The following is a 14,937-nucleotide window of genomic DNA, read 5'->3' on the forward strand; positions in this document are numbered from 1 at the left end:
GATGCGCTTTATTCCCTGATTGTAGGAAAGCTTATGTAACTCTGTGTTAGGTATCACAGGCATAGCATTCACCCAAGCATCCTGAAGCTTCGTCCCCTGTCCAGCAAGGAGGAGCGCCGGTTTTATAGGTCGCATGTCTCATACTAATACCTGAAATGATCCATTGAACGAATATCTCATGCTACAAATAGACAGAAGTAGAATAGTTTACATCAGAAACCTGGTCGTATAAGGAAAGGGGATTTGATGTTGAATTTCTGGCTTGAACACAGCTACTATGAATCTTACACTTTCTACAGGAAGAACTGGGGAGGCAGTGCTATAGTGTGATTCAATAGAGGGCGACAAAGGCAAATATGTATTGGACGAAGCACGTCTGATAAGCCTATTTCCTCGTCACGACCCAGCGCAAATGGCAACCTTGGGGATCGAATGAAGTACATTCTGGGTCCTCCTCGACGGTGATTTGAACATCCCATGAAGTCTGCGTTTCCTGGGCTGCTTGGTCCCACAATGTTTTCAATGTATCATTATCATGCAAAAATATGGGTCCAGCCTCTACACCGCTTGGGGTGGTAGACCACAGCCCTGTGGCATGGCTTCCAAATTGAATACCGGTCATAATCGCCCCCGGGCTAGGAGACATCAACTGAATCATCCTTTTCGAACATTGTAGCTGACCATCCCAATCCCAAGAATGGAGAAAATAACCTGCGTTGATGATGTCAACTTTCCCAAGAAGATCAAGGATTGCGGGGGTATCAGCGAAGAAGTCTTGTGTGAGGAATCGAGCTTTGAACGTTGATCGATCGTTGAACAGCTCGTACCCGAGATTGATGAAATCCTGCCGTAGGTCTAGCCCGACCAAGTTCTCGGAGGGGGCGCCTTGGTAGGTCAAGTAGCGAAGATCTTGTCCAAAGGCACAGCCCAGATCTGCCAGAACTTTGCCTGACTTGACGGCCTGGAGGATGCTGTGGTAGACGGAGGACCGAGAGAGTTCAAAACGAAGGAACCAGAACATTTGGAAGCACGGATAGTGCCAGACATCGTATGCCGTTTTGGCCTTTCGACACCCTTAGCATACTAGCTGAGCCAGATAGGGCATAGCTTTTTGTTGGTATGTCGGGGAGGAAAGACTTACAATCCGCTTTACATGTCCTTCCATGTCTTCATGTGCTATGTGAGAGTATCCGTGAAGTAAATTCCCTGCATCTCCCTGGAGAAGCTTGGTAATATCACCCTCGCCTTCCCACGTTAGGAAGTCGTGAATACGTTCGGGTTCGAGCATAGTGAACAACTAAGGGAAGGGTATTTGAATACTAAGGAAAGGGAATCTGTGCTGTAATACGATAAACGTATGGTATCTCATAGAGCGTGGAAGAAGAAGGCTATATACTCTAACCTCGCGGTAGTACCACTGATAGCTACTACATATCTATGATGACGCAATGATGTGGCTTATACGCTGACCTATAAGGTGCCTTAAGCCCATCCAAATCCGTTTAAATTTTATTAAGATGGTCAGGAAATGTTTTAGGGTTACAGTATCTCTCTTACATTCCGCTCGCACTCGGACTACGGAAAACTCAGCCACCGAAAGGGCACCAATCAGCGGGCAGCAGTCACTTGAACAGGTGTGCTATTCGATAAAAGCTCAACGGTTAACCACAACTAATCTAAGACAGACACTATTTTAAAAAAATAAAAGGTGTCTTCTTCTTGGGCTTCACTATTTTTGATTTTATTTAATATACATATTTTGAAGTCAGACCATAACGGCCACTCCGCAATAGATATGTAAAAGTAAATAAGGTTTGTAAGTTACATTTGCGGCCGAACTCCAGCCTCCAAGACAGTGAACTCGTCGCTTTCAGAATCCAACCGAGCAACTGCACCAAGAGGTAGAGTAAGAAGCGGACTCGAATGTCCAAAATCGACATTCATTAGGACCGGCACGTTTCCGCTTGGGTTGACTAGGGCATCGAAAACCTGCGTAACCACCGTGGCAAGCTGATCCTGCATCTGCTCGTCATATTTGTAGCCTCTTCCAATGACCAATCCGGTGATATTGCAAAACACCCCAGATATCGCAAGCTCGACCAGACTCTGACGAAACTTGTCTACCGTGTATGGAAGACGCATGTCATCGCCCATTGCAGATTCCAGGACGAGAATCAAGCCCTGGCAGGGAGTTGTTAGAATGTAGGGTGTTGCCAGTAGCCGTACCACGTATTCCACTGTACCACCTTGTAGGCAGCCAGTTGTATGGCCTTGGCGAACCCATCTCCAGGGTGGTGCTCTGACAATCGGACGCGGTACCTCAATTGCCTCATCGCGGAAGAAAAATTCATTGTGTTCGGCGGTGCAGATTTCGGACCGCGGGAGAGGTCCCACTGGCTTGCTATCTTCACAAAGAACATGCAGTAAGTGGTTGACGGTAAATTGCATGGGTGCTGGAAAGTCGGCAAGTTCGGATAGCACGGTAGGACCATAGAATGTGCGGAGACCAGTCTGAGATTGAATACCCATGTGAAGACAGGTGATGTCACTATAGCCGACAAAAATCTTGGGATGCGCTCGGATGAGGTCATAATCGAGAGAAGACATCAGTTCATTTGCATGAGAGCCTCCACTGGTGCATATAATGGCCTTGACCTCGGGATCGGTAAAAGCTGCGTGGAGCTCTTTACATCGTACCCGAACCGAGTCTGCAATGGTAGCATTCGGTGGCAGACTCTGGAATATGACCTTCACTGGGAAGCCCAAAGTCTCCAGAAAGGCTTTTCCGCGGGCAAGCGGGGTGGGAAAGTCATCATTAAGGCGGAGAGATGGAGAGACAAATGCGATAGTGTTTCCTTTATTCAAAGCTGGAGGGATGATCGAAGTCGTCATGCTTTCAGAGATAGTGAACAGTGGTATGAGAAAGACCTATCACCGCAAGGACTCCTATATGTATATAGCAATACTACGCAACCCAGGACCAGGTCTATGTCGGACTGTGAGAGCTCTTTTCTTCTTGGTGATGTAGCAGAGCATAAACCCAGCAGGACTGCTACGCACCCGGAAGGTATCTAGTGAGACCCAGGGCTCTTGGAAGTTTATAGAGATAGTTCAGCAGAACAAACTTCTCGACAAAAACTTGGAACCGTGAGATAGTGGCCGCTGCCGTTGGATTCTTAAGTACGTCTGATGTAACGGTCCCACAAAGAAGTAAGGTGACCATGATTTGAAGCCGTTTTCGACGCAAAGAGAAGTACAGATCTAATCTAGAAGTATTCGACACCCAATCAGCTCGAATACAGTATACTCGAGCCTATTGGAATTGGAACTGGTGACATCACCGACTTAATGGTGGTATTGCGTAAGGTCCGAAGTTGACAAAGCCTCTGCTCAATGGGTTCCTCCGAAGGAAGCAAGCGCTTCGAGGCTGATGTTTTTGACTAAAGCTATCCATTTTTCTGTCTTCACCTGTCGCCTGTTTCTCTCTGTATTAACATGTGAGGAGTGATTTTATGAACGTCGGGTGCACTTCCTGTCAGTCTCAATTGTATACTGGGAGACGCACACCACCCTTCACCATGAGGGGAAATAGTGTTTCACCTGGCTTGTCTCCAGCCCTAGCATCATCCCCATCGCAGAAAACACTCGACCCTGGCGTGCTACAACGAGAGACGGTCTGCATCCCTGTCGAAAGCTTGACTGCTGACCTGAGTAAACAATGGCTGGACGATGATGGCGTAAGATGGGGTATCATCATCCAGGCAGCGTGGGCAATTATGCTGCGACTATACTCAGCGGATGATTATGTCCTTTTTGGTTCGGTTAGCATGGAGAGAAATGATGTCAATCTTGGTGGCTTGAAGCTGTCGGCATTCAAGATCCATAGCTACGACCGCCATTTCCTGGGATCTACCATTGTCCAGCATCTGCTCAGCCCAACTCCTCTAGCGGGTTGCTTATGTGGCTGTTCAATGTCTGCGCGCGACAATATCCAAATGCATGAGAACGGTGATTGGCATTTCAACAGCTGTATTTTCTTTGACCTAGACTCTCAGTTTGAATCAACACGGCTGCCGATTGACAATGAGGTATGGAATTTGGATTGGTTCAGTTGAAGCTAGTAGTATCCACTAATCGAATCGTTGGTGTATAGTTTCCGGTTATTGTTTACCTGTGGGGCAATCACCCAACCCAGGCTCCCTTCGTGACGATCTGCTATTCACCCACTGCCCTCTCCGATAAACAAGCAGCTAGCCTTGCAGGAACGCTTAATCAGACAATAAAGGAAATCCTTATACACCAAAGTAAGCGGGTGAAGGATCTGGATATCTGCAGCGATGCTGATTTACACTGTGTCCTCCGGTGGAATCAAAACTTAGAGCATCCAATTCGGCCAAAATTGGTACATGAAATGATTCAGCAGCAATCTCACCAACAACCAGCCGCTCCCGCTATATCTGCCTGGGATGGTGACGTGACCTATGCTGAGCTGGACAGTATCGCAACTAGATTAGCAATTCAGCTTAAGCGGCTTGGGGTTGGCCCCGAGGTATTTGTGGCACTCTGCTTCGACAAGTCTAAATGGGCTGTAATAGCATTGATGGGTGTTATAAAAGTTGGTGGTGCCTATATCTTCTTAGACCCATCGCACCCACCTAAGCTGAATCAACATGTCTGCCAGTCTGCTGCTGTGCAAGTCTTGGTGTGCTCGCCAGTCCACGCATCTTTCGCTGAGGATTTGGCGGACCGTGTTATTGCATTAGACACTGATTTTTTACCGTTGCTCGACCCCGAGCCCACCAACAGGGGCAAACAAGAATCAGACTTGCCATCTCCCCATAATGCACTCTATGCTATCTTTACCTCCGGAAGCACGGGCGAACCTAAAGCGATAGTAACTGAACATTCTGCCTTCTATTCAATTGCGTCAGCAAATGCCAATGCGATGGGGCTGGGTTCAAACTCTCGTGTCTTGCAATTCGCATCCTATACCTTCGACGTCAGCAATAGAGATGTGCTACTTACTTTGATGTTCGGAGGTTGTATCTGCATTCCCTCTGAATCGGATCGTATCAATGACCTCGCCGGGTTCATAACCCGCCACAATGTCACTTGCGCCAGTCTGACTCCCTCTGTGTCGGATGTAATCCGCCCGTCCTCGGTCCCTTCCCTAAAAACGTTGATACTGGGAGGGGAGCCAATGACGGCGGCACACATACATCGTTGGGCCGGGAAAGTCCGCCTTATAAACGCATATGGAGTCAGTGAGAGCACGGGAGTTGCGGCCCTAGCCTCAGACATAGGCCTGGGCCATTCACCGAAGAATATCGGCCGAGGCTGCGGCTCTAGACTATGGATTGTTAACCCTGACAATCCCCATCAATTATCGCCTATTGGTGCTGTCGGGGAGCTGGTCATCCAGGGACCTGCGATAGCCCGCCATTATCTTCACGATAAAGAGCGAACAGAGCGACACTTCCTACGCAGGTTAGATTGGCAAAGGCGACTCCGCACAAGTAGCGATCTGAATTACCGTTTTTATCGGACGGGGGATTTAGCACGATACAACCAGGACGCGTCCATTGAGTATGTAGGACGAAGTGATAGCCAAGTCAAAATTAATGGACAACGATTGAATCTGGACTATATTGAATATCACATTCGAGAATGCCCAGTGCTAAAAAGCCTAGCCATCTTCAATGTTAACGTCATTGCCACATCTATTGCGGACAGTAGTCGTATCCGACTCGTCGCCTTTCTCGACATAGGAGAGGGTTTGGGCCAAAAAGATGGGCATCACTCCCCAACATGGATCGCACCAGACAGTGTATCTGGGCCGTGGATAAATGCACTACAGAAAAACCTTTCCTCCACGCTGCCAAGTTACATGATTCCGGCTCATTTCATGTTTGCGTATTATTTACCGCTGACTAGGTCGGGCAAGGTTGACCTGCCGGAGCTACGCAGGATTGCAGCTGAGCTTGAACTGCAGGACAGATTATTAAATGAAGGGTACAATAAAATATCTAGTGGAAACCCTCCTAGCAGTGGTAGCGGAGATGAAACGGGTTTACCTCTATCTCCGTACAAATATACCCTGCAAACCTCTTGGGCCGAAATCCTCGACAAACGAACCTCCCAGTTCCGGCAACACGACAACTTCTTTACTCATGGTGGAGACTCTGTTGAAGCAATGAAACTCGTCGCTACTCTACGGACGAAGGGCCTAAAATTATCTGTCGCTGACGTCTTCAAGCATCCCACGTTATCGGGTATGGCTTGGTGCCTCCGCAGACTACCTGCAGACCTATCGTCTGCTCCTGCATCTATCTACCCATTTGCGCTTATTAGTGAGCGTCCCGACCTAATTGATGAGGTGAAGCAGCAGCTGGGGATTAGTATGGACGAGATCGAAGACGCGTACCCCTGCACACAATTACAGGAAGGACTAGTCGCCTTGACCGCTAAAGCGCCAGGAGCGATGATTGCTCGTTACTGCTGGCGGTTGCCGGATGTACTGGACCTAGATAGATTTCGCGCCGCATGGGAGATTGTATGGACAATGAATCCTATTCTGCGGACACGTATAGTGATTGTCCCTCATGGTGCATTCCAGGTGGTCATACGAGCAAAGATGCCGTGGGAGACGACTACAAAAAAGGACTTACATGCACCGAAAATCAAACTTGACAGTGGCCCTCTAATACATTTTGGCCTGTGCTTGGACAGCCAGGAACTGATTCTTCATCTTCACCACGCAATCTTTGATGGCTGGTCTATTGGTCAGACGTTAGAGCAAGTGGAATACGTATATCACGGTGGAAAGATAGATCTGCGGCCTTTCAATTTATTTGTTAAGTATGCGCTTGATCAACACAGTACAGTGTCTGATGAGTTCTGGAGAGCTGAGTGCGATGCTCTCGAAGCTGAGAACTTCCCCTGCCCTCCTTCAGCTATCCCTAGGGATGACCGAAATATGGTCCTGGAGCACGTGCTTGAGATTGAGTTCAATACGAGCATGGACTGCACTATTTCGTCAATTCTTCGCCTGGCCTGGGCCATTGTGCTGTGGCGTCAAACAGGCTCAGAAGATGTGCTCTTTGGCACTACACTGATGGGGCGCAATGCATCAATGGAGGGCATCGAGAAAGTCAGCGGCCCCACCCTCGCTACAGTACCGGTGCGTATCAAAGTACCGACAGGGAAGTCGATAAGAGAAGGGCTGCACGAAGTCCAGGAGCAATTTCTGCGCATGGTAGACTATGAGCAAATAGGACTGCAGCGTATTCGCCAGGCTGGGCCATGGCCGGCAGCAGCCTGTGAATTTCAGAACCTGCTGATTGTCCACCCACACCGACGACAGGTACCAAATTCTAACCTTTTTGTGCAAGCGCAAGAAGTACATGACAATCTGAAAGCATTTACTACATATCCTTTCATGATTGTCTGCACACCAGATGACAGGTCCATCTGTCTGCAAGCATCATTCAATACCGAATGTGTCCCACAGGCAAAGGCAGAGCAAATCCTCGCCCAGGTGGCACATGTTTGCAGGCAGTTGATGGTGAGCCAACTGAAAATTGCTGATATCAGCCTGGTTACTCCTCAAGATATGACCCAGCTGAGGCAGTGGAACAGCCATGTTCCCAATGGCACTCATGCATGTATCCATGAGCTCATTCAAAAACGCTGCCGCACGCTGCCTGGTGCACTAGCAGCTCAGTCAATCGACTATGAATTGACCTATGGCCAACTAGATCAATACTCGACCTATTTTGCTAATCGCCTCGTGGCATTGAGGGTTCAACGAGGGGACCTTGTGCCAGTTCTCTTTGAAAAGAGCATATGGACGACTGTTGCCATATTAGCAGTCCTCAAAGCAGGTGCAGCCATTGTAACCATGGACCCCTCTTATCCTTTCCAGAGGCTTAGAGAGATCTGTACGGATGTATGTGCCAAGGTCGTGATTACATCTACGGCTTGCGCCGCTATCAGTAGCAAGCTTCATAACCATGCTCTTGTCGCCAGTTGTCCTGATGCGAACTGGGATCCGACTGAGGAAATGGAAGTCGGACTAGAACTGCCGTCAACCACCCCTGATGACCCAGCATATTTGATTTTTACCTCAGGTTCCACAGGGAAACCTAAGGGAGTAATTATCCAACATAGTGCAATCAGCAGCAGTGCACTTGCCCACATCGACCAACTACAGATGAGCCCAAAATCTCGAGTCTTTCAGTTTTCTTCCTATGCTTTTGATGTAGGAGTTGGTGATATTCTGTTTTCGCTCGTGGCTGGAGCTTGCATATGCGTGCCCAACGACGTTGATCGCAGAGACAACCCGACAAAAGCCATGGCGGATCTGCGGGTAAATGTGGCTATTCTCACTCCTTCAGTCATAGCATTGATTGATCCGGTAGAAGTTCCCACCTTAGAGATATTGGCCTCTGTTGGTGAGCCCCTCACCACTGGTGTAGCTCAAAAATGGCCCAACGAGGTGAGCTTGGTCAACGCCTACGGTCCGGCAGAATGCTCTGTTTCCGCTACATTTCAACTAGATGTTCGCAGGGATTCTAACCCCGGAAATATTGGGTTCGGCACGGGAGCCGTTTGCTGGATTGTTGATCCAAATGATCATGATAGACTACTTCCCATCGGAGCCGTCGGCGAATTGATTCTAGAAGGCCCAATCGTGGGGACTGGATATCTGAACGACCCTGAAAAGACGGCCGCTGCATTCATCAAAAGCCCAAATTGGTTGAAAGATTTTCGACACCCAGGATATCATGGCAAACTGTATAAAACCGGGGATCTCGGCTCATACAGCCCGGACGGGTCCTTGGAGTTCCATGGTCGGAAGGATCTGCAGGTGAAGATAAATGCCCAGAGGCTTGAGCTAGGAGAAGTTGAGCATCGAATCGGAGCATCTTTGTTGAGCAGTAGAGAAGTGGTTGTCGAAGTTATTCGCTCCAAGGACTCACTGTTCGGCGACTCAAGTGCTAGAAAGCTTCTGGTCGCTTTTGTTTGTCCTCACGAGACTGTAGATTGGGGCCAGAGTACTTCAAGCGATTCCAGTGGGTTGGAAGTGATAGAAAACCTACAGGACCGCTATTACCTCGATATCGCCGGCTTGGTATCGCAGCTTCGTGAGCGGTTGCCATCCTATATGATTCCATCATTCTTTATTCCCGTTTCTAGGATGCCTTTGACCATGTCGGGAAAGTTGAAACGTCGCTCTCTTCGGGAAGAGGTCTCTCGATGGCCGATTGAGAAACTCTTATGTTACCCGTCGAGCCCCCGATCTATCCTGCAGATGGAGCCTTGTGTTACAGAAAAGCAAAAGCAAATACACCATCTCGTTGGCAAGATTCTAGGACTAGAAAAGACATCATTTGGGATGGAAAGCAATTTCTTCACACTGGGCGGTGATTCTATTACGGCCATGCGCATGGGAGCCCTAGCCAGGAAGGAAGGACTAGAATTGATAGTGGAGGATATCTTTCGGTCTTCCACCTTGTCAGACATGGCAGGACACCTATCAACACAAGCTGAACATATCGACAGGTCAGGACCACTAGTAGCGCCTGACGCAGTTGATATGAGCGTAAATATATATCAGAATCTCAACCAGAAGGTGTCTAGTGATATCCTGGGCAATATAGGAGAGGTTCGGCCTGCAACTCAATTCCAGAGCATGACGCTGCGAGCTTGGTATGCTCGGTACCTTGCCATCTCTCTTCCCAAAGTGGTCAATAACGCTCGCCTTTCAAAGGCATGCCAACAGCTTGTGGATCGTCATCCAATCCTGCGCACGGCATTCATTGCTGACGATGACAACCGGATCCTTCAACTTGTGATGCGTACATTTGATGTCCGTATTACGGATTATTCCAGCTATGATTTGGCGACGCATTGTGCGGAGGATTCAATATCCATGCCTAGTGCCCTGGATGGGACCCCACCGTTCCAAGTGCAGATGGTGGCTACGGATAAAGCTCAAGTTTTCCTTATTCTGCGTTTGGTGCACGCTCAGTTTGATGGTCTCTCCCTACCTGTTATCTGCGAAGATCTTTCCGCCGCGTACAACAATCAAGCTCTTGAACCGACCGCCTCATTTGTCTCGCATCTCTGCGAGTCACAAGCAGGGAGAACAGGCGTCGCTTACCCGGCATGGCAGCGCGTATTAGGCGGAGCGAAGATGACTGATCTACACCGATTCAAAAGGCACCATTTGACACCTAGGATAGATAGCCCGATAGAGGTACAATCCCGAAAGTCAAATGCTCCCCAGCTCGTCACGGCAACCAAGACAATTCCTTTTGTTAACCCACCCTCGCAGATTACCATGGCAACTCTAGTTAAGGCAGCGTGGGCGATCACCCTGATGAACTGCATTACTTTCGCAGACCAGACAGATGTGGTGTTTGGTCAAGTCGTCCACGGGCGCGTCCTGGGGATCCCTCACGAAGAGCGGATCGTTGGGCCTTGTTTGAATATCATCCCCGTCCGGATCAAATTTATGCCCTCCCCAACTGATGGTGTGGAAAAGATGGCTCTCCTGCGCCAGGTCCAAGAACAACATCTTCAGACAATGCCATTTGAGAACCTGGACTTTTCTGATATCGTCCGAAACTGCACGCGGTGGCCAAGTAACACAACATTTGGGAGCTTTGTCCGGTTCCAGGGCATTGATATCCAGCCCGCCTGCGATTTGGATGGTGTTATATGTGAGACGAGCCTGGAGAGTCTTCCCAATCCACCATCCAACACTGCGAATGTTCTTGTCGTTCCTCATGGATCTGAGCTCCGTGTCACCATGACGATATCGGATCAAACCTTGGATTGGGAAGCGGCTCAGGAGCTTGTTCAACACCTCTGTAACGCCATTGAATGTCTAGCTGCGCTTTAATAATATCCATTAATAATAATAGTAGTAGTAATACTACTGATTTTACTAATACTAATGATACTATAAAAGCTAAATATTATTGTTCTTTGCATTTACCTTGGTTTTTTTTTTTTTTTTTTTTGAAGACTTTATACAAAGAGTTGCATTACATGCGCTAGAGGGCAAGGACTCAAGGGTACCTACTATTCAGGGTAGAAGACCTGTCAACTAGGTAAAGAGACGTAAGCCAAAGGAGAGAGGAAGATCAAAGGCAGGCAGTAGATACTATTCAGACAGGAGACTGATTCTTGATCTCCTACTACTACTACTATCGATTCGCTAATTTATAGCTGAAGATTCTGTACGTAAAGGGTTCAGATTTCCCGTTGAAAACCAAACCGTTGATGGCCTGATGTTCCTCATCGGTGGCCGATTGTCCATGCACCTGGGTCAGGATATCCTGTACGGCCATCAGGCCGAATCGCTATTCAATCTATGACAATTACCTCAATGAGCTACAAGATCAGGGTGTTGCGTTCCATTCCACCACTATGTTTTCCGTTCGCTGTCGCTCCCGTTCCTTTCTGACTTTCTGCCTACCTTGCTGTACCGCCCCTTTCACCGCTTTGTATGTAGAACTTAGCAGCATCCTGCTCCTGCAGCTTAAGAAATCAATCATTCCACACCATAATCAGAACCACCCAACACAGGGCCACAAGTTTCCTCGCAAAATGGTGATAATAAGTGAGTTTATAAAAACTCTAATTGATTTATAAGTTTTTACTAAAATATTAGATTAATAAAATCTACTAATCTTCAGTATACTGTTTCAACAAATGCTTTAAATCTTGAACAAAGACATGAAGAGATTGAGATTTAGAATCTTAAAATAGAGATTTAACAAAAGAAAGTAAATCTCAAAAAGCAAGAAGAAGAAATCCGCCTGTAACAGCTTCAAAATGAGAAGTTAGAACTGGATCTTATAGAGAGAAGGATACGATTGCAGGAACGTGAGTAAGTAGTTTATAAGTACTTAATAACTACTTACAAACTACTTTTGAACTACTCTAATTTGAAATCTCTTGGTAGACCTGTCATTATATATATATATTTTACGTACTACATAGTCTCGAACACCACTTTTAGTCAAGGCAACCACTGCTGATCTTGCACAGATACTAGATATACTACCTCTATTTACATATCTATCCCTTACTTACTGCTTAGAAAGTAATGAACTTAAATTTCCAGATCCAGTAACCATATCTAGGTAGTATTAATTAGTTGGTAAGTGGTTTGAAAGAGACGGTGTGGGATAAAAATGTGTAAAGTTCAGTTGTCATTACATAGCCGGCTTGGCGCTTATGTAATCGATTTTGTCCCACACGAGGAAAAAGTTGACCTCAGCTCATCTGCAACCACGCGGTGGTGTAGGACAACCGTATGTTCCAACAAGTAATCAATCGACTTATAGTACCCGGCAGAAAGTATTGTCAAGCAATTAAATTGACCGCCTATTGACACCACCTTCGTTCCTCCTCTTAGATATACCCTCCCCCCCCCAACTAGTCTACATACATCAACGAAGTCAAGTTAGTCAAGTACAATCAGTTCTTCATAAGAAATCATTGTATCCTAAAGGGAGGCGATACGGTGACATAGTGAGGACTAATTTAGCGAGACCAGGATCGATCGATTTCAGTATGAGTGATCTGACCTAGTTTCATCAAACAACATGATTTTAACTACCTAGAAGTGGCCGAGGCTTCGGGAGACCGGAATGGCGAGAATGATTTAAAAGAAAATATGTGGTTCTATTAGCATGACAATTACGATGACCCCACCTGGCCCGAGGCCTCTAATAGGTTGTTCCACATTTAAGAGTTCTTCATAGCGTCCTTTTAGTACAATGATCGTGTCTTGGCGAGGCCTAGTACGACACTTATAGGGTTACACCGCGAGTAAATAAATATATTTAGAGAGATAACCAGATAGTGGATACCTGCATATCGCTCCGGTGAGGGGTCAGCGTATGAATCAGCAACAACAACTTCTACTTTATCCTCATGGCTCTCATGGAACCTGTATTTACCAAGCGGCGCCCACTGCTAATGTTGTCTTCGTCACGACTGGCAGTCCCACGGGCACTCTCACAATCAAGAGAATCAACATCCAATGCGATAACTGCATGAGACATTAGAAGAACGTCTTGACTCTTTATGTGTGATGGGAGATCTTCCGGGTTCCTATAATATAGAGACGGTAGACCTTCAGAGGGCGGAAGGAGATCCCGGGCTAATCGTTCAGGGTCTCGCTGCACTCAATTTCTTCTGGTTTAACTCCAGACCAGGTTAATAAGTTGATGGGCGATATGTGTTATTATTACCACAAGCTGCAAGAAAGGCAAAACATACGCGATCGTGACAGCCTCAGTGAAGGACTCCTTTGTTGGCCAAACCGCATCGCTGGTGCAAACAGCAAAAGATCAAGGCCACTTCAAAGCAGTGATGGACTTCATTGGCACCACTCTCCTCATATTGGTCATGTTCCGGATCCTGGTCGCATGGATTGGACTGTTTTCCCGACTCCTCAAAATCCACACAAGAAGATGATGCCAGATACAGTTTACCGCGATCCGTTTCCTGTCTAGTCATAGCTCGCATCCCAGGCCACCGTGTGCATTCATTGTTGCTGCTGGTCCCCATACTCCAGTGTAGGTCTACTGAAAGATAGATATCTGGGCGTAGAATACATAACTCTATTCCGAATTGAACTTAGTGCTTGGAATCTGAGTAAGGATTCTAATCTTCACTGATATTCTTGCGCCACCACGCAAAACGAGTACAAAACAAGGATATTTCAAAACTAGATACAGTAGTCAATGTCTCTGCATTCACATCACAACACGGGGAAAACCTCAAGAGGAGGGGGACAAAAGAAAGACAACCTGCTAGCTGCTGGGAATAGTAACACGCCGGTCTCGGAGATATCGCTGGCACTTGCGTGTGGTATTCTCGAATTTCCGAGTCCATTTGAAGTCGGCCTTATTAGTGATCCGGTCGGCGGAGGTCCTCCCCGATCCATACAGGATATCCTGCCGCACGAAGTACTCCAGCGATTTGATCTCGACGTAGCCCTCGACGTGAGAGGGCGAGTAATTGCCCTGGCCGCCCACGCGACTCAACTCATTCCACGCATCGTTGATAAACCACATCCAGGTCTTGAACCGGTAGATCTTCTGGTACAGGCGAGCGACCGACTGTGGGGGAATTGTCACCTGCACGGAATGCGTCTGGCTTTTGGTCGTCTCGTTCGATTGGAAGGTCTTGACGGATCCGCCAACTCCCACACTGACACCCTTGAACGCCAGCCCCAAGTTCATGTTCAATTCGCTTTCGCTGCCGCTGGTGACTTTGAGCTCACTGGTATAGGAGGTGGAGAGGGTGCTGTCTCCGGCTCCGTCATTCCGCAAGGAGGTTACCAAATCCCAATAGAACCCATCTGAACTCATATCCGTGATGGAATAAAGGGCTTCGTTTCCCGGGTCAGAGTAGAGGGTCAGTCTGGTCTGGCCGACGAGGGGAAATCCGTTGACCTTGTACTCGCGGTATTCATACGAGGGACCGGACCTCCAGGGATCTTTTTCCATTGTAGAAACTATACCATCATCAGCAGGAGAGTCGGAGCACTGAATTCATCCATATACTTAGGGAAGTGACATTTCTAGGACTTGGTTTGGTGAAGATGATATCAAACAAGAGTGTCTGCTTTCCAGGCAGGTTGGGCTGAAGGACCTGAGGTTGCTCTAGAGTCTCCAGTTATCGAGGTTGGGTTGCAGTATTTATCTTCAACTTTTCGACGACCACCCAGTGGCACTACCTAGGTCGAGTAGCACTGCAGCCCGTGAATATGCACACGATTCAACCCACATGGCTTAGCTGAGGAGGTTTCTCCTCTTTCAGCTTGCTGCATTTGCAAAACAAACATCTTGTATCGAAAATCGCCACCGGCCGGTTGACATGGTAATGTGTTTCTCCGCCCCCCTCAAA

At 47.5% G+C, this 14,937-nt stretch overlaps 4 protein-coding genes across 4 annotated transcripts; 1 reads left to right on the forward strand and 3 right to left on the reverse strand.

Annotated features, from left to right (window-relative positions):
- Positions 1–385: 385 nt before the first annotated feature.
- On the reverse strand, positions 386–1,288 carry BDW43DRAFT_324032 (uncharacterized protein; the record flags this gene model as incomplete). Its single annotated transcript, XM_032049867.1, has 2 exons — positions 386–1,063; positions 1,142–1,288. 2 exons carry the CDS (start codon positions 1,286–1,288, stop codon positions 386–388), a joined length of 825 nt encoding a protein of 274 aa, XP_031894177.1.
- Positions 1,289–1,821: 533 nt separating this feature from the next.
- On the reverse strand, positions 1,822–2,892 carry BDW43DRAFT_324033 (S66 peptidase family protein; the record flags this gene model as incomplete). The annotated part of the gene is made up of 1 exon (XM_032049868.1): positions 1,822–2,892. The coding sequence occupies one exon, from the start codon at positions 2,890–2,892 to the stop codon at positions 1,822–1,824; it is 1,071 nt and encodes a 356-aa protein (XP_031894178.1).
- A 686-nt stretch (positions 2,893–3,578) lies between these two features.
- Positions 3,579–10,909, forward strand: BDW43DRAFT_316928 (uncharacterized protein; the record flags this gene model as incomplete). The annotated part of the gene is made up of 2 exons (XM_032048420.1): positions 3,579–4,088; positions 4,154–10,909. 2 exons carry the CDS (start codon positions 3,579–3,581, stop codon positions 10,907–10,909), a joined length of 7,266 nt encoding a protein of 2,421 aa, XP_031894179.1.
- Positions 10,910–13,829: 2,920 nt separating this feature from the next.
- On the reverse strand, positions 13,830–14,537 carry BDW43DRAFT_324034 (uncharacterized protein; the record flags this gene model as incomplete). Its single annotated transcript, XM_032049869.1, has 1 exon — positions 13,830–14,537. One exon carries the CDS (start codon positions 14,535–14,537, stop codon positions 13,839–13,841), a length of 699 nt encoding a protein of 232 aa, XP_031894180.1. The 3' UTR covers positions 13,830–13,838.
- Positions 14,538–14,937: the final 400 nt, after the last annotated feature.

Source organism: Aspergillus alliaceus, assembly GCF_009176365.1.
Source record: "Aspergillus alliaceus strain CBS 536.65 unplaced genomic scaffold BDW43scaffold_90, whole genome shotgun sequence".
NCBI classification, from domain to species: domain Eukaryota; kingdom Fungi; phylum Ascomycota; class Eurotiomycetes; order Eurotiales; family Aspergillaceae; genus Aspergillus; species Aspergillus alliaceus.